The sequence below is a fragment of the Alosa pseudoharengus genome, unplaced genomic scaffold, assembly GCF_046254945.1.
Source record: "Alosa pseudoharengus isolate Yale_2024_CS ecotype anadromous, Long Island Sound unplaced genomic scaffold, YU_APseudo_1.1 YU_APseudo_1.1_scf_21, whole genome shotgun sequence".
Taxonomy (NCBI): domain Eukaryota; kingdom Metazoa; phylum Chordata; class Actinopteri; order Clupeiformes; family Clupeidae; genus Alosa; species Alosa pseudoharengus.
Window position 1 is genome coordinate 8433383 of NW_027468674.1, and position 18941 is coordinate 8452323.

Sequence of the window (18941 nt, forward strand, 5' to 3'; positions counted from 1 at the left end):
GGTGAGGGAGCGCACACACACATGCACGCACACACAAGCACACACACACATGCACGCACACACACATGCACGCACACACAAGCACACACAGAAGCTCATACCGTCTCTCAGGCAAACATACTCGTGCACACTCACACACACACACACACACACACTTACACATACACGCACTCATGTGTGTGTGCGTGCGAGCGAGTAAGTTAGCGTGCATGTCTGCAACCTCTGTAGGGCAGGGATATAATTAACAACAATCTTGTTTCATTAATTGGCTTTTGGAAAGCACTGAAGAGTTTAATTTCACAGGTATTATTATGTGCAAGTCTCCTGTTGTGTCTAAATTGAAAGCCTACTTCTCTGCCCTTGGGTTAAGTGCTAATATGTGCTAATATATTTTTTCTTTGTCTCCCTCCCTCTCTCCCTTGCATTCTCCTCTCTCTCAACCTCTAAATCTATCTCTCCCTCTCTCTCTCAACCTCTCATTTTTTCTCTAACTCCCTCTCTTCTCTCCCCCTTTCTCCCTTACCCCCCTACATGTTTCCCTCGGTCTCTCTCTCTCTCTCTCCCTCTCTCTCCCTATCCCCCTCTCTCTCTCTCTCTCCTGCTCTCTCTCCCCATCTCTCTCTCTCTCCTCTCTCTCTCTCTCTCTCTCTCTCTCCTGCTCTCTCTCTCTCTCTCTCTCTCTCTCCCTCCTTGTCTCAGCAGCTCAGTCATTCTCTCATCACTCGGGCCCAGTTCATCCTCCTCAGCCCTCTAGCACTCCCACTGGCAGCCAGCCCCCTCCCCAGCACACAGCGCCCAGCCCTGGACAGGTACGCACACACACACTGTTGATTTATACTCAGAGTTTACACAGTCATGCACTGTGTGCATAAATCTGCATCTCATAAAGAATTAATGTGACTGTCAGTATCACACACACACACACACACACACACACACACACACACACACACACACACGTAATACATGCTTAGAGGTCCTGCTTGCATAAACCATTGACTTGCATTGACATTAATGAAGCTAATATTTTCTTCATATTTTTCTCCTCTCTTTTCCCTCTCTCTCCCTCTCCAGACGGGTCAGTCAGGCCCCCAGCCCCAGTCCCTGTACCACTCTGGGCCTCTGTCTGCCCCCACCCCCCCTAACCTGCCCCCAGGCCACAGCTCCCCCCAGGCCTCCTACCCCCTGCAGGGCTACAGCCTCCACGGCCACCAAGGCATCCCCCACACCTACACCTCCCTGGGACAGATCGCTCAGGTATGCACCCTCGTGTGTGTGTGTGTGTGTGTGTGAGATTGTTTGTGTGTGATTGTGATTGTGTGTGTTTGTGTGTGCTCTACACAACTTAACATGCCTGTGACCGATACACCAGTGTGCATATATATATATCTATATCTATATATATAATCTGTGTGTGTCTGTGAGTTCATTTTTATGGGGTTTGCGCATCTGTGCATTTTTAACACAAATTGCATGTGTTTGTGTGTGTTCTGCATGAGGTGATGTTTGTCTGGAAGCGTGAGCTGTATGCTTATGGTTCATGATGCATGCATGATACTTACATACATGCAAATCATACACATGGGTGTGTATGGAACACATGTTTGTGTATGTCTCAGAGCCAAATTAGTGTTGAGGGTGTGTGTAAAAGTGTGTGTGTGTGTGTGTGTGTGTGTGAGTGCGTGCTGGAGGTAGACTGAGCAGATTGGCATCATGAACGGTGTTTGCTGCATTATTGAAGAGTGTGTGTGTGTGTGTGTGACAGGGATGTTAAACAGCCTTCTCTGGTGCCTGTTGATGAATGTCTAATGCGCTTCTCAAGGAGGCATTTTGTGTGTGTGTGTGTTGCTGTTTAGCAGTGGCTGATGTTGTCATTAATATTGAACATGACTACGTAGTAAATACACTTGACTGTGTAGGCTATTCTCTTGTACATTTAAAATCATGGACTTTCATAAAGAATTCATGTAACTGTCAGTGTCACACACACACACACACACACACACACACACACACACACACACACACACACACACACACACACACACACACACACACACACACAGAGCTCTGTGAGTTGATCCAGTAGTGTTACTGCTTTCATGCGTTGCCAAGATACCAGATTAACCACCCCCTTAATCCGTCTCTCCTCTCTCCTTCACTCTCCACCTCACTCGCTTTTCTCCCTCTCCTCCTGCCACCTCTCTGTCGCTTTCTCTTACCCACCACACATCCCCCCCTCTCCCTCTCCTTTTTTAAAACCCGCTTCTCTATTTTCTGTCATTTTCTCTTCATTTATTTCTCGCGTGGCTCTCCAACCCTCATATGGATGGCAACAGCATTGTGCATATATGGGTGTAAGCATACGATTTAGACTATGTGTTTTTCTTTATGGTGATTTTATAAGTGATCTGTGTGTGTGTGTGTGTGTGTGTGTGTGTGTTTGTTTTTGAAATGTGTAAAACTGTCTTAAGTGGAGTGGTGACCCTCTCTCCTCTCCATCTCTCTCCCTCCATCTCCCATTCTCTCCTTCCATCTCTCTCTCCATCTCTCTCCCTCTCTCCATCTCTCTTTCTCCCCCTGCATCTCTCTCTCCATCTATCTCTCTCTCTCTACCTCTCTCTCTCTCTCCATCTATCTATCTCTCTCTCTCCTTCCATCTCTCTCTCTCTCCTTCCATCTCTCTCTCTCCTTCCATCTCTCTCTCTCTCTCCTTCCATCTCTCTCTCTCTCTCTTCTTCCATCTCTCTCCCTCTCCCCCTCTCCATCTCTCTTTCTCCCCCTGCATCTCTCTCTCCATCTATCTCTCTCTCTACCTCTCTCTCTCTCTCTCTCTCTCTCCCCCTCTCCATCTCTCTCTTTCTCCCCCTGCATCTCTCTCTCCTCCCCAGGCTCATGTGCAAGGCCCCATGTCTGGCCCCCACCCCTCTGGGTCCCACGGCCCCCCCCAGATGGTGATGCTGCATGCTCCTCCCCAGGCAGGCCCTGGCTCCGCCCAGCACCCTCAGCACGGCCCCCAGCAGGGCCCGCCGCAGCACTTCACATATATCCACCCCCAGGGTAAACACACACTCACACACACACACACACACACATATACACACACACACACACACACACAGCACTTCACATATATCCACCCCCAGGGTAAACACACGCGCACACACACACACACACACACACAGCACTTCACATATATCCACCCCCAGGGTAAACACACACGCACACACAGACGCACGCACACACAGACGCACGCACACACAGACGCACGCACACACACGCACACACACACACGCACGCACACACACACACACACACACACACACACACACACACACACACACTTTATATCCAACACCCTCAGGGTAAACACACACACACACAGCATTTCAACTATATCCAAGACCCCCAGAGTAAACACACACACACACACATACCTACTACCCACATTGAACTGGGCTCGACCCAGAACTTTTAGCTGTTCTAACTGTTCTAACTGTTGCTAACTTTGATTAGCAATGCAGCTGATTGATTTCTGACATGTTGTCTGTTTCTGTACTCCAGCTGTTCAGGTCCAGCACCAAACCCAGCAACATACCTTCCATCCCCCTGGCAACTGAGTTCCTTCTCCACGGAGACGACTCTTTGACTCCTCCCTCCCCATAGGCCATGCCCACCCACAAGAAGACTTGGACCAATCAGGGGACGGGGGCAGAGTTAGGGGATGAGCCTTGTTTTCCTCGTGTGTGTGTCCCATATCCCATATCCAGTTCCTATACCCCCCCCACCCCTTCACTCTGTCATACACTACAGACTGATGTGAACCCCCCCCCCCCCCCCCCCCCCCAGCCCAAAATGGAACATGGAGGAATTTCAGTAGGTGCCCCGAATCCCTTTCTGTGCCCCCCTCCCTCCCTCCCCTCTATTCTGTTCCATGCCCACCCCCTCTCCCCACCCCCTTCGTTTTTAGGAGAAATATGCTGTCGCCTCGGCGGAGGAGACGCAGATCACGCTGACAAGGGTCTTGAAGTTCTACTGCCCCCTTGTGATGGGGGGGGGGGGGGGGGAGAGACAAGAGACTTTTTTTTTTTTCTCTTCTTTTCTGTTTTTGTTTTAGACCAACTTTTCTTCTGTTCAGAGGAACAGGAGGACGGTGAAAAAGAGGGCAGATGGCTTCAGAGCCGAGGAGAACAACGCAGAGAGCGAGAGGAGAGGAGAGGAGAGGAGAGGAGAGGAGAGGAGAGGAGAGGAGAGAGCCTGAAGCAGACGAGGGATGTGGGCTGAGCAAGCGACGGAACATTTTCCATGTTCGAGAAAATAAAAAACAAGTCCCTTTTTTGTTTGTTTTTTTTAGCAGTCCTTCCCTGACCTTCACCTGAACTCTGAACTTTGACCCCTAGACCCTCTATGTCCTTCCACACACCTCGCCCTTTACCCTAGGGAAAAAACAAACAATAAAAAAACATGGAAAACACAGAAAAACAATTAAAAACAATGACCAAAAAATAAATAAAATAAAAATTTTAAACTTTTCCATGACTTTGGTTTTCAATTCAATTGTAAGAATGAATGGTATCGTAAACAGTTAATTTTTTTCTGCAGCAGTTTTCTACATGTACAAAATAAGGCAAGTGATTTTCTTATTCATGTTTAGTTATTTTTAATGATTGTATGTCATTCACATTTAGTATCATTTTTAGTCAGCAGCCCAGGGAAAAAATATTTTCTTGTAGCAATATTACTCACTAAATTTAGATAAGAAACTCTGACTCACCAAACAAATGCCATATTAATGGCTATAGTTCACAGGCTCCATGTGTCTACATCGGCTGAATCACGGCCTTTTGGCAAACTGACAAAACACCATGGCAACACTAAATGGGTGTGTGTGACTGCTTGAGCACTGTGTGTGAGTGCTGTGTGTCTGAGCACCTCTACCGGCATCTGACTAAGAGGCTTGTTAGTGTCAACTCTCCCCTCATTAACACGGTTCATCAAAGGCTTCCCCTCACGTCTGTTTGCAATCAGTAAGTCGAATCACTGGCAATCTTTTTTTGTCATTAGCGGTAATCTGTGATGCGCATATTATGTATAATGATGCGAGGCTAACGAAGGGTGTCTTGGTGATTTGTTTTGCTTTGCGATGCAATGAAATGAGATGCATAGACCTGCACACTTCTGGAGCTCAGCGTAGACAGAGACTTTCTAATGAGGAGACGGCACTCGGAGTCCCTTCATAGAATTGCACGGGGTAGTTTGTAACGCCAATATAGTAGTCTACGCATATATCCCGCCCCTTCCTGTATGCCTCCACATTCACTTGAGTAGGAAAATAGCTGCCCAATTACTGCCCAAAGTGTGTTACCAAGATGGCCGCAGTGGGACTTTCCTAAAAGGACTTTGGTGTAGACAAGGGAAATATGCAGTGCAGCCTTTTAGGAAGTGGTTGTAGCCACCTGGGCTGATTCCTAATCTCTCTAAGGTCTAAGGCCTGAACTCTCAAAGACTTAACTGACATCCGTTTAGAAGTGATCCAGTTTGCGGGGCTGTAAGGGTTCAACATGCTAATAACAGGTTTGGGACAGCACCTGTGACCCATCATTAAATTGACAACAAAAACGTGTTATTAGTTGTTTACTGATGTTTTTTTTTTTAAGCTTCCCCATTTAAAGAGTGAATAAACAATGTGTGATTTCAACAATGGAACTGTATTCTTGAATGTCCTTGGGGATCACTAAAGTATCTATCTATCTATCTATCTAAATACCAACTATTTAAATTGTAACTGTAACAGAATACAGTTACTCAAAATTTGTATTCTGAATACGTAACGCCGGTACATCTCCCCAACACTGGTCACAACGCTATGAATTGTTGGTAATTCCCTTCAGTAGGCCTAAAGTCGGCATAGCGACTTACGGAAAGGGAACAGAAAGGGTGTGAGCGAGCCCTCAAGCACTTCACAATTTCACAGTGGGACAGCCCTAAGCCCTCACTAAGCGTGCAAGAAGACGCATCAAAGTCTGTGGGTCAGTGAGGGGAGAGATTGGGATTCAGCCGTGGCCTACTGAGACTTTATAAGCAGAAGACTGTAGAGGTGAATTAAGTCAGGTGGGATTGGCTTTGATTCTGTGGTTTTCTGTGGATCAGTACCGAGAACTGCACTAGTATTTATTCATTTATGTTTTTTTTAACCACTCATGCAACCACAATTTAACTTATATTGTCTGTCTGCTGTGTTTTTATGTGGCCAGAGTGGCAAAGATAGATTTCCAGTGTATGTAAATTCAGTGGACAATAAAGTTTGTATCTATCTCTCTCTCTACTCAGCAGAGCGTGCAGAGGAGTTCTGAGTGGTAGTGAGTGTAAAGGTCACGATGGGGTCACCCTGTGCAACTCATCCAAGTTGAACCGGGTGACGAATGAATGGCTTGTTTTGTAAGATGTTGAAACTGCAGTTTGTATGGTCTGTACAGTTCTACAGCTGCATGAAGGATCCACTGTGCAGTAAGACTGTGAGGGTGAGTGTTGAGGCAGTTAAGGGTTTGACTCGAGGCATTCCATGTGTGTGGGGGGGGGGCAACTGTTCCTGCTGCCTAGAGGGCTGGTAAAGTTGTATACTGTACAGTCAAGCCCAAACATTTTAATTTATAGTGCATTTCAATTTGACTAATATTAGACCTGGAAAAGCCATAAGCACGAGACCAAATATGATGTATTGTACTAGAAATATACATGAAAAATAAAACACAATTTCTGTTTTCCTGGGTAATTAGTAAGTCATACTGAATCAAAAGTTTGCATGGGTACGACTAATTGTGGGCTTAACGGTATGTGTTGTAGTTGTCAATAACAGCCTGTGGGCATCAATGGGAGAGGCTGTAGAGTTCCTCGGCACTGTTCTCCAGACGGTCCCGGTACTCCAGGTTCTTGTAGTTCCCCTGGGGAACTCCCTCCAGTCCGTAGAGAAGCCCCCAGCAGCAGCAGGCGATCACCGCCGTGCTGTCACTGTCTCCTGTGGACGACACACCAACCATCTTGAATTTCCCCTTGGGGATCAATAAAGTATCTATCTATCAACCAGCACTATGAAGATGGATCTGTAGTATATGCTACCTACAATGGAGGTGTATAGTAACAGCGTCACCACATTGCTGTTAATGAAGAATGAAGAAAAACAAGGCCCTCTGGACTAGTTTCCCATACATGGATGAAACTACTAGTCCTAGACTTCAGTGAAACCTAGTCTTAACCAAATAGAGAACTTCAGTGCAGAATTCCACTGAAAATGGTTTTAATGTAGGACTAGGCTTAATCCATGTAAGGGATAACTGGCACTTTGTCTCCTATAGACCTAGCAGAAGGGGGTGAAATATGACAGATCTGTTGGTTGAAAGTAACATTAACAGGAACAAAACTCCGTTAGACCCCCCCCCACACACACACACACAATTTACGTTCAGTTGTGAAGACCAATACCCTATTTTGAATGACAAAACAGCTTTGGCGTGTGTAACAGCTTAGAATGGCTTACAATGCATCCAGAAACATATTTGGGGACATGAGCACTATGGCTCCAGGCATCCCAAAGTGCGGAGGAGAATGCACTGAAGTTCTTGAATTGTCAAGGACCAGTTGGGGCAGTTTCATGTCTCTGTTGCTGAGATAGTTTCGATCGTCAAAAGGTCAGAATTGCCAAGAATCTTGTAGTGGCTTGTTTGGGGCATATCTCTGTTCCTGAGATAGTTTTGATCGTCAAAAGGTCAGAATTGCTAAGAATCTTGTAGGGGCTGTTTTTAAAGATTAGAAATTGTCTGTGCTGTGGGGGGTTAGAGGTGAAGGTACTCATGTTTTGCATGATATCTCAGTACCCAAAGTTGTTATAAATCCATAGTAGCACATATATTATCATCTAATGTTGTGATAGACCTTTGTATGAACGTGTGTTCTATAGATATAACCTATTGAACTTCCATTTGCTATTTATGGCCTGTAGGCCTCATTGACCTGAGCTCATGGAAGTCAGAAAGGGGAAGATTCTATTGGGGAAAGGTTCCAGTGGGGGCTGGCATAGAAGCAAAGAGGGGGAGTGAGGGTGTTTTAATGTACAGAAGCACACATACAGTCCATCTAATCAATAAGTATGCCATATTTCCCCACAAACCAAGCGGCTGCTTGGACAAATCCACTTGAGGGGTGGGGCAGGGGGGCGCGATCGTAACACACACTGAGACACGCCGCTCTGTCTGGCATCATGTTTTTGTTTGTTTTTATGTAATGTTCGTAATTTTATGTAATGTCATGTTTATTTTTTGTATTGGTTTGTCTAGTTAAATGTTTTCCCTATTTATTTACGCTATTTTTGATAGTTTTCGTGTTATCGTAAGTCAGCTGATGTCGTTGACATTTGTCCATTGGGAGCTTGCTATGGCTAGTTTTTGCCCTAGCTGGGCATCGGACATCCTTCCATCTATCCGTGAGCGGTGCAGCACTTCACTGTCTGGTCGAAGGGAACTCTCGGGACAGCTGGACCTAGGCTGCTCTGCGAAAGATCTGCCGTGGCCACCGAGCTGTTGCTGACCTGCGAGCTGCCATGCCAACTGCAGACTAACTGGGCCTCTGACATCCTTCCATCCATCCGTGAACAGTGCAATTCACTGTCTGGTCGAGTGGATCTCTCGGGACAGCCGGACCTAGGCTCTACTCTGCGAAAGATCTACCGTGCCCGCCGAGCTGTTGCTGACCTGCGAGCTGCCTTGCCAACTGCAAACTAACGTTAACGGTGAAGAGCTGCATTCTCACGGAGCAACAAAGTCGCTGTTAAGTTCACCGAATTGCGGATCTACACGATCGTTCAGTACTTTGGACTGTGCTTCCATCATCTCCAGACTGCAGTCTAGCAGGCCTAGCTTCTAACGTTAACGTTATCTCCAGACTGCCAGTGAATTCACCAGGTTGGTCAGTTGCTAAAGAACTTTGTTGGCATTGCATCGGTTGTAAAGACACAGCTCTGTGCGCAGTTTTCACGGATCATCATTGCCCTTTGACATTTTCAGCTGGTTTGGAAATTGGACTAATTTTAACATCACTTTTTCCCCTTTTAAAATATATTTTCTTTTTTTTTATTTGTTTATTTGTTTAGTTGTCTGTCTTGTATGTCTTGGTGTCACGGGTACGCTGGCGACTACGCCGCTCTGTCCGGCATTTTTTGTATTTGTTATTTTTTAAATGTATTTGTCTTGTCTTGATGTCATGGGTACGCTGGCGACTACACCGCTCCATCCGGCATCTTTTGTCTTGTTGTTATGTGTCTTGTTTGTGGAGCGCTTTGGATTGCACTATGTGCATGTTAAATGCTCTTTATAAATAAATCTGACTTGACTTGACTTGACTTGAACCTGTCATGAAGAGGCCAAAATGATTGACCCGTCACCAGTGTTGGGAGTAATGCATTAAAAAAGTAATGTAATTACAGTAATGCATTGCTTTTTGCTGTAATGCAGTAATGTAAGGCATTACCAATACAATTTCAGTAATATTTTACTCGGTACAATTCTCAGTAACTGAAGTTACTTTGCTTTTTAATCCAAAATTGAGAAATGCTCAATTGGCACCAGAGAAGATTAACTAAGAATTAAAAAAAAATCATCTATGCTGGTCCTGGAATTTGATTGCCTTGTTTAGATGACTGTAGAAAGGGAATTTGAGTTATCTCTGCCATTCATGCAACAGATCTAACATGGTTAGGCTATACTTCTCATTTCAAGCAGTGAGAATAACTAAAATGTTGCTTTTACAGACAAAGATCGTAGCCATTATTCTCAAACTATTTGCATTAAGTCTACACCACTGTAAGTGGAAGGAAAGGCAACCAGCAATGATGAGAACCATTTAAAGTCAACATACAATTTCACTATGGCTATATTTTACTATATTAAGTTGTGAGTGACCTTTGGCCTTTGGGGCCTACATTGTCCCATGAGCCATAACTGCAACCATTATATTGTTCTTTTGTTAGCCTTAAGCCTAGCTCAGTCATTATGCCATACCACATCACCTCCTGCCGTGTAATGAGCTGCATTGAGCACATGAAGATCTATTGAGAACACCAAAACCATATTTCCTGTTATTTTGGTGAAAGTAATGTAAACATAGTGTAATGCCTTACAATTCAAAGACAGTAATATTGTAATGTAACAAATTACTTTGAGATGACAGTAACAAGTAATAAATAATGCATTACGCTTTTGAAGTAACTTGCCCAACATTGCCCGTCACCCCCTAATCCAAATGGATGCAACTGCATTTATAGGCTAGGCCTAGGTCTACATGACGGGCCGCAAATAGGCTAAATAACTTTAAAAAAAAAAAAAATCCCGGAGGTCACCGGCCCACATGTGGACCGGCCCACCGGGCATTCGCACGGTTGTACAGATTACCAGTCCGAGCCTGGCTATAATGACAGTGATTTAGACTTTTATATTATTAAATTCCAGGCGATGTTTCAACATATTGGCAATAAAGTATTGAAGACTTTTCTAACCTCCATGGAAACCTGCTCTGCTCATAAGCTCCTCCCAATCAGAGCCCGCCCCCAACAGGGCATCGAGAGCTATCATTGGTGCATCGTGGCCACTGCGCCCCGCCCACCCGGACAGGCTGAAGCTCTTATAGGCCTCGTCTCTCTCGGCTGGCCCATATTGGTCAGGCCAGATCGCTGGCCCGGTGCCGGATGCCAGTCCTCTCAGGTCCAGGTACCTGCGGCAGAAACCAGAAGTAAACCATTACAGAATGTGAAACCATGACTCAGCAGAGCTAGAGTCATTGTTTCCCTAGAGATAGAGATAGATATGCATAGAGCATAGGGAAACAACGACTGCAGATTTCACATGCTTAGAGCATAGTGAAACAATGACTCAGCAGATTTCACATACATAGAGCATAGTGAAACAATGACTCAGCAGATTTCACATGCTTAGAGCATAGCACATCTACTCTACATTCCTGTTAGTGGAAATATGGAATGAGAGGTCAGTGTGATGGTGGACAGGCAACAGAGTGCTGTGCAGTGACTAAAGGGATGGCGACTACTATTTTGCACTCACCATTCAGCACGGTGCAATGCACTTTGAGAGGGCTAGTGTCTAATAAGGCCAATGGCCCCATTCTGGGACTGTCGGCTGTTTGTCTTTATTATGTTGTTTTTCTCCTCACCACTGCCACTTCTCAGTGAAGTATTCTGACATGATAAACCAGACCTCTGTGGTGTGTGTGTGTGTGTGTGTGTGTGTGTGTGTGTGTGTGTGTGTGTGTGTGTGTGTGTGTGTGTGTACGTGCGTGTGTGTGTGTGTGTGTGTGTGTGTACGTGTGTGTGTACGTGTGTGTGAGTGAGAGAGTGAGTGAGAGATCTGTCTGCAGATGAGAAAAGCTATATAAATACAATGTATTATTAGTTTGTTTATCTATTTATGTATTTATTTATTAAACTGCTATGCCTGTGCTGTTGCATTTCTCTCACCACTGCCACTTCTCGGTGAAGTATCCCCAGTCCCTCACGCACTCCTCCACAGCACATCCCCGCCACTTCACAAACTCCAGAGCCACCGGACAGGCCTCCTTCACAAGCCCCACCCCCCAGCTCGCCATTGGCCGGCGCTGGACAGCGTAGGCGGTGAAGAGAGCCGAGGCCACCGCCCCCAGGAACCCGGTCGGGTGCGGGTGGGTCATGCGGCCGGTCTCCACAGCAACGGCGACCAGTGAGGACAGCTGTTCGGGACGAGGGTATCTAGAGAGGCAGATCTTGGGTTTAAAAAAAACAAACAAAAAAAAACATAATCTACAGGCAAGGATAATGTTCATTAGGTTCCCTTAAAATTAATTAAAATAATTCCTTTTGAGACCTCAGATCATTTAGTTGTACTTCCACTAACTTTAAGTGGGTATGACTGAATGCCTTAACTAGGGCTTCTGTGTCCAGGGCGACCAACTTTAATGACCACTGCCGTGGCACATGGACTGCCCTTTCTGTAGCATAAGCTTAAGCTACATTGTCATGTTATTAATTGGAGCAATCAAAGCATGAAGGTGTGAGACCTATTACCATCAGTGTGCTAGACTTGTGAAACAAGCTGGTCAAGAAAACCTGACAGTTGGGAGCCCTAGTGTGTGTGTGTGTGTGTGTGTGTGTGTGTGTGTGTGTGTGTGTGTGTGTGTGTGTGCGCGTGTGCGCGTGTGTGCGCGTGTGTTTGTGTGTGTATGTGTGTGTATGTGCGCGTGTTTGTATATGAGCGTGCGTGCATGCGTGCGTGCGTGTGTACCGGAGTCCGATGCACATGGACCTCATGGCCGCTCCACAGCCGGTGCCGTCGGGGTTGTAGGCCACTCTGTAGCCCCCCTCAGAGCCTGGCTTCAGCTGCGACACACCTGTGGAGGAGGCCAGAGTGCTCACTCAACAGACACACCTGGTGAAGAGGCCAGAGTGCTCACTCAACAGACACACCTGTGGAGGAGGCCAGAGTGCTCACTCAACAGACACACCTGTGGAGGAGGCCAGAGTGCTCACTCAACAGACACACCTGGTGAAGAGGCCAGAATGCTCACTCAACAGACACACCTGGTGAAGAGGCCAGAGTGCTCACTCAACAGACACACCTGTGGAGGAGGCCAGAGTGCTTACTCAACAGACACACCTGGGGAGGAGGCCAGAGTGCTCACTCAACAGACACACCTGTGGAGGAGGCCAGAGTGCTCACTCAACAGCATACCTGGTGAAGAGGCCAGAATGCTCACTCAACAGACACACCTGGTGAAGAGGCCAGAGTGCTCACTCAACAGACACACCTGTGGAGGAGGCCAGAGTGCTCACTCAACAGACACACCTGGGGAGGAGGCCAGAGTGCTCACTCAAGTTTAGACAGCAAAGAAGATGGTGTAACAAATTAACTTATGTGTGTACGTGTAAAAACATTTCTATGTGTTGTGTGTGTGTTACATAACAATCTCCAGCTAGCTAGCTACCTAGCCCGGGGTAGTGAATAAGTTAGACATGACTCATGAGTGTGCTTCAATGCATAACCAAAATAGGCCTTGAACTCCAGAGGAAATCACATTTGTATGGAGTCAAAACAATGCTATAAAGATTGTGTGCCCGTGACAAGATATTCACATGTGTAATAGAGTTTTGTCTGTGTGTAGAACCGTTTTTTAGCTGTGGAATTAATTTGTCTGTGTGCAAAAGAAATGCGTACCTGCAGAAATATTTTGTGCACTTGTGCACAAAATATTTCTGCAGGTACGCACTTGTGCAAATCATATCCTCGAAGACAAAACTCTATTACACGTGTGAATATCTTTTCACGGGCACACAATCTGTATGGCGTTGTTTTGACTCCATACATTTGGGTCAATTAGGATGTTGTTGAGTTTTGCTCAAATTCTGGCCATTTACCCAGAATGCTTGAGAGTCATTTACCCAGAATGCTCGAGGGTCATTTACCCAGAATGCTTGAGGGTCCGGGTTTCCTCCCCTCCATGTCTTTCATGCCCTCAACGTAGCGTGCGGCCACGTCGTGGTACAGCTCCTCACCTTCCTTTCCTGTGAGAGATATTACAGGACATCACAGGACACTGGTCAACACATGACACTGGTCAACACCATACAGGGGACATCACAGGACACTGGTCAACACCATACAGGGGACATCACAGGACACTGGTCAACACAGGACACTGGTCAACACCACCATAGAGGGGACATCACAGAACACTGGTCAACACATGACACTGGTCAACACCATACAGGGGACATCACAGGACACTGGTCAACACAGGACACTGGTCAACACCATACAGGGGACATCACAGGACACTGGTCAACAACACCATACAGGGGACATCACAGAACACTGGTCAACACAGGACACTGGTCAACATAGGACACTAGTCAACACAGGACACTGGTCAACAACACCATACAGGGGACATCACAGGACATCACAGGACACTGGTCGACAACACCATACAGGAGTCCAGTAAGGCCTGTTTTGTGCTGGAGGCACTATGTGTGGGTGTGCAGTGGCTGTGGATTTTTTTTTCTATTTTTATTTCATTCATTTTCATGAGCAGCTCGAGCGGTGCGTCTCATGCTGGTAGTGTGGATGCTCTCGCACAGGCAACGCACCCGCGTGAAACAAGTCAGTCTGCTCACAGCAGTACCGGCGTCGACTTTGGACTGTAACATCTATAAATAACCAGTATCTAATACTGTGTCTGCCACTGTATGTGGTTGTTAGAAACATGCTAAATCACAATTCTTTACCTCACTAAATTTAAAGGGACACCAGGCAAGCCTCATGCTTTTTCTCTAGGAAGCTCCCCCTAGCGTCGGTACATGTCGATACGTGTGCGAGACCTCGCTCGGTCTGAAGCTCTTTTCCTTTTCTTTGCATCTTCCGTCAAGGGGTTTCGCTGTTTCTTCGCCGGCTCTGCCATCATACACACACGTTTGCAACAATCGCTAGCGTTTCGTTAGCCTGCCTCTGTGCTGTGGATGCAGGATGTAAACTGATTCTGCTTCTCGCAATGTCTGAGACTGAAGGTCAGCGGGTACGATACACTGAACTTGCAAGCGGGATATTCTTCCTACAGGCGGCAGGGGCGGGCGAGAGAGTCTTCATTCGCCCTGTAATGAGTCATTTAACCATATACCGACTTACGAAGATGATTAATTAACACGAAAACGTTGCCTGGTGTCCCTGTAATTATCTGGGTCTATACTGTATGTTTAATGAATTGCGTTATGTTGTATTTTATAAATTGAGCCCTTTATTGCAAATTTTCTAATTCTACTTAATTACCCAAATAAGGTTAGAATTTGCATGATTTAAACAGTGTAAAATAAAGGATTTTGTAAGAAGGGGCCAGAGTTTTGTAACAGTCAGTCTTAACCTATAAAAAGAATTGAATCCAAATTCAGGAAGGACAGTTCATGCTTTCTGAAAATTGGCTCATAAGAAGTACCTCCACGGTCCAATCTAAACTGAGCGAAATTCTCCAAAATGTAATCTGAAATGGAGTGCCCCCACACGTCTTCAGAAACGCAGGCATGGAAGCAACATTTGAAATAAATAAATGAAAAATTAATCAATTTCCATAGCTACTCACCAGTTGCCAGCCCTTCTGCCGTTGCTAGGTGAAGGACGGTGTCATCGCTGACCGGCCAATCAGGTAGCTCCGCAGTGATGTTCTTCAGCCCGCCTAGCTCCTGTAGCTCCTGTGAGGATTGTCCAAAAGTGACCATCGCAAGCGCTCATTAGCCCGAGACGCCGTCACCACCACCACACACACAAGTCATTTAAATCCTCCACAATCCCACAATCCTCTAGACGCTGTGGCGTGCCCCCCCCCCACCAGTCCATTGCATATTCCACTCACATCAATTCTAAAGTTTAATTATTCAGCAGGGCAGCTGTGCTTTAATGTCAGAGGCTATAAATTAGGCCAATTCTGTTCGAGACTTTAGACGGCGACCAGAGGCTCTCGGAAGCTTAATGACTGCAGGGTCTGAGCTTTAGGGCTGGTTAGAGAGAGATACACCCACCCCCACACACACACACTGTTACAGAGATTGCAGGACCTCTTGCTCTGGTACTATGGAAAGAGGTATGGTCACATACTTAAGCACAAACACCAGAATATGGGATTTAGTACTGCTAGCGAGGGAGGTATGGTCACACACACACACACACACACACACACACACACACACACACACACACACACACACACACACACACTCCAGGAGATGTGCTCTAGTGGTGGTTAGAGAGGTGTGTGTGTTCAGACACTTGAGCACAGACAGACCCCCTCAGGACCTTCTAAAGCACAAAGAGCAGCAATACTTGCCAACAGCAGCCTGCAAGGCCTCTCTCCATCTCTCTACTCCTCTTTCTCTCTCTCTCTCTCTCTATCTCTCTACTCCTCTCTCTCCATCTCTCTACTCCTCTCTCTCCATCTCTTTACTCCTCTCTCTCTCCATCTCTCTCTCTCTACTTCTCTCTACTCCTCTCTCTCTCTCTCCATCTCTCTACTCCTCTCTCTCTCCATCTCTCTCTCTCTACTTCTCTCTATCTCTCTCTCTTTCTCCATCTCTCCATCTCTCCACTTCTCTCTCTCTCTCTCTCCACTCATCCCTCTCTCCATCTCTCTACTCCTCTCTCTCTCTCTACTCATCCCTCTCTCTCTCTCCATCTCTACTTCTCTCTCTCTTTCTCTCTGTCTCTCTCTCTTATCCCGACCCCTCTCTCCATCTCTCTCTCTCTCTCGTTCTCTCTGTCTCGCTAGTGATTTAAGCTCACAAGGAATCTCCTGCATACAAATGACCAGCTCCAACCAAACGTCTTTTGTTCTGATGTGAGTGAATTATTTAGTCAAATAAATTGCGCTGTGAAAGATTCGTTGTTTTATCTCCCTTGTGCTAAAAGACTCGTTGAGGCTCCAGGGAAGCCGTAAGAGAGCAGAAGTAAACGCTGAGATAACGGCTCCCCCAGTGCATCTAACAATGTGCCAGTCATCAGCATGGAGTATTAGAGCTATGACAAGCTCACTAAGAGACACTAAGAGTGCTCTTGAGTGTGTGTGTGTGTGTGTGTGTGTGAGACTATGGGGGTGCAGTGTGTGTCAATGTGTGTGTGGTGTGTGTGTGTGTGTGTGTGTGTGTGTGTGTGTGTGTGTGTGTGTGTGTGTGTGTGTGTGCGTGTGCGTGTGTGTGTGTTTGTGTGACTATGGGGGTGCAGTGTGTGTCAATGTGTGTGTGGTGTGTGTGTGTATGTGTGTGTGCGTGTGCGTGTGTGTGTGTTTGTGTGTGTGTGCGTGTGTGACTATGGGGGTGCAGTGTGTGTATGTGTGTGTGTGTGTGTGTTGAAGCCTTGAAGGTCCTATGAGGCGATAACTCCAAGTTTGCTCAAACAAAACAATGTTCAATTGGCCTTTGCATGTTGAGTGTGTGATGTGTGATGATGTGTGATGTGTGTCTGCAAGTGTGGAAGGATGAGTGTGTCACATGTTCAACTGGACTTCTGTAGTGTATGTGTGTGTGTGTGTGTGTGTGTGTGTGTGTGTGTGTTGTTTTGATTTGTACATGGACACTTTTCTCAACACTAAGCTGTAATAATACCAGGCACTTGCCAACAGCAGCACAAACCTGGGGTTTCACAGCAAACAATTCATTCTTGTGTTCAGGAGTCTTGGGCATGTACAAAAATGTGATTTATGTGGACTGCAACTATGCACTTAGCAATGCAAAGAGACTAGCAAAGTAGTGCTCCATTTCTGCAGTAATAGCCAGTGTATCAATTTGGAGATGGCGACGCCATGTTTTCCCAGAGCCACTAGTGCAGCAAGGATGAATGGCACAAGGCATTCTGTGTTTGATCAGAGCTAAACCTTAACCTGTCTAAACCTGTAGCATACTTCCATCAATGTTTGCATCTGTAATTCTTCCCGTCCAAATAAAAGCATTAAAGTGTGTGTGTGTGTGTATGTGTGTGGGTGTGGCACTAACTTTGTGGATGTCTGGGCCAGACTCATTGTACTCCCAGAGCTGGTTGCGGTATCCCAGGGCGTCCCCCGCTCCACTGAGCAACATGCCAGCTTTGTAGTGCTGCAGAGACAAGGGCCTGCAGAGACAGAATGATAGACAGTCTGTGATTAAAAAAGGGAGATAACTTAGGGACTGAGACAGATTGAAGGAAAAGAATGAGAGAGAGAGATTCACCAGACATTCAGACCAGAGACAAAATGTGTTATATTCCGCTGACAACATAGGGGCTTGTCTGTGTTTTTATCTTGTTAAAATGAGCGAAAACGATACTGGCCTATCTGGCGTGAATTTCTGAAATGTAACTCACCGGTCCATGTCTCAAGTGTTGACCGTGACTGAATGCTTTGGTCTGGACGAGGTTTCACTAAACACCGGGGACTCAAACACTACGCCCCTTTCCACTGGGAGCGTTACGAACTTGCCAGACAAAGAGTGGATAGGTTATTCGGAATTGTAGCCTAAGCGACACTGGCAAAAAATGTAAACAAAAGTTTAAGTTGAACAAAACGGCTTTCTCTGTTCGCTACACTGTATCCTATAGCCAACTTAGTGGTTAAGCGTTTGACGGCTTGCCTAATAAGGATCCAAACTAGTTTCGTGCCGCTGCGTTGAGTAGCGGAGACAGCCGAGACCACATTGGGTGCATAAGGAACAAACATTGACCAAAACGGAGAGTTCAAATAGCGGTAGGCTATTAGCCTACTGTTGCTCAGGCGGCATGTTTTTTCATGTTTTAACCGGTTCAGATTTTTTGATAGAATCATTCTGTTCATGATTTGGGGAAGGCTGGGAATAGCCTTCCCCAAAACGCGTTTATGCAATGGAATCCATTAACATAGGCTTATGGAAATTATCTGCATTTTTTTGTTTTGTTTTGATATACTTGGTAACTTCAAAGTCTGTGCGTCCTGTCAACCAGGGTTCAGTTGGTTGGCTCGATTTTCCACAAGATGGCGTAGCTCTATGCTAAAGAGCTTTCTGCATGCCCGCACATTTCCATGGAGGTTAGAGACCAGTCCTCAGAGAGAACAGACATCTCATTCACTGGGTAGGTCTATAATAAAACCACAAGAAACATTGAATGATTGCAAAGACAGTGAATGCAAGACATAATTACCTGTCACTAGGCTACCTGACAGAATATAATAATTTAACATCTCAAATTGATGAATGCCCGGCTCAATTAACTTGCTTAAACACACCTAAAGAACAGACTGGTTACTTCAGTTCCATGAATATGATGTGTGTCTGGCCAGTAGATCTTTTTCCAAACAAATTTCTTAGTTTCCCCCAGTAAAACAGCCGAAGTTGATCTCTCTTTGATGCACTTGGGGATGGGTTG

The 18941-nt window shown here is 46.0% G+C and overlaps 2 protein-coding genes across 2 annotated transcripts in view; one reads left to right on the forward strand and one right to left on the reverse strand.

Moving 5' to 3' along the window:
- The window catches only part of atxn2l (ataxin 2-like), a 16776-nt gene extending 12944 nt beyond the window's left edge, over positions 1 to 3832 (forward strand). Inside the window, exons 19-22 of the mRNA XM_076299129.1 lie at positions 700 to 809; positions 1075 to 1257; positions 2892 to 3060; positions 3565 to 3832. Coding sequence (XP_076155244.1) covers positions 700 to 809; positions 1075 to 1257; positions 2892 to 3060; positions 3565 to 3620 — 518 coding nt within the window. The 3' untranslated portion in view covers positions 3621 to 3832. The remainder of the gene's footprint in view (positions 1 to 699; positions 810 to 1074; positions 1258 to 2891; positions 3061 to 3564) is intronic.
- Positions 3833 to 4402: 570 nt separating this feature from the next.
- adprh (ADP-ribosylarginine hydrolase) lies at positions 4403 to 18201 on the reverse strand. The gene is made up of 8 exons (XM_076297795.1): positions 17907 to 18201; positions 17561 to 17675; positions 15163 to 15271; positions 13496 to 13594; positions 12318 to 12423; positions 11519 to 11785; positions 10544 to 10758; positions 4403 to 7015 (listed from the first exon to the last, which is right to left on the reverse strand). The coding sequence occupies exons 1-8, from the start codon at positions 17912 to 17914 to the stop codon at positions 6867 to 6869; spliced, it is 1068 nt and encodes a 355-aa protein (XP_076153910.1). The 5' UTR covers positions 17915 to 18201; the 3' UTR covers positions 4403 to 6866.
- Positions 18202 to 18941: the final 740 nt, after the last annotated feature.

Excerpts from the sequence above, each read along its gene's own strand:
- adprh (XM_076297795.1), bottom strand. Across the intron at positions 11,786-12,317 it reads TCCATGTGCATCGGACTCCG|ATACCCTCGTCCCGAACAGC; the intron begins GTACACACGCAC and ends CTGCCTCTCTAG. Across the intron at positions 10,759-11,518 it reads TTCACCGAGAAGTGGCAGTG|GTACCTGGACCTGAGAGGAC; the intron begins GTGAGAGAAATG and ends TTTCTGCCGCAG.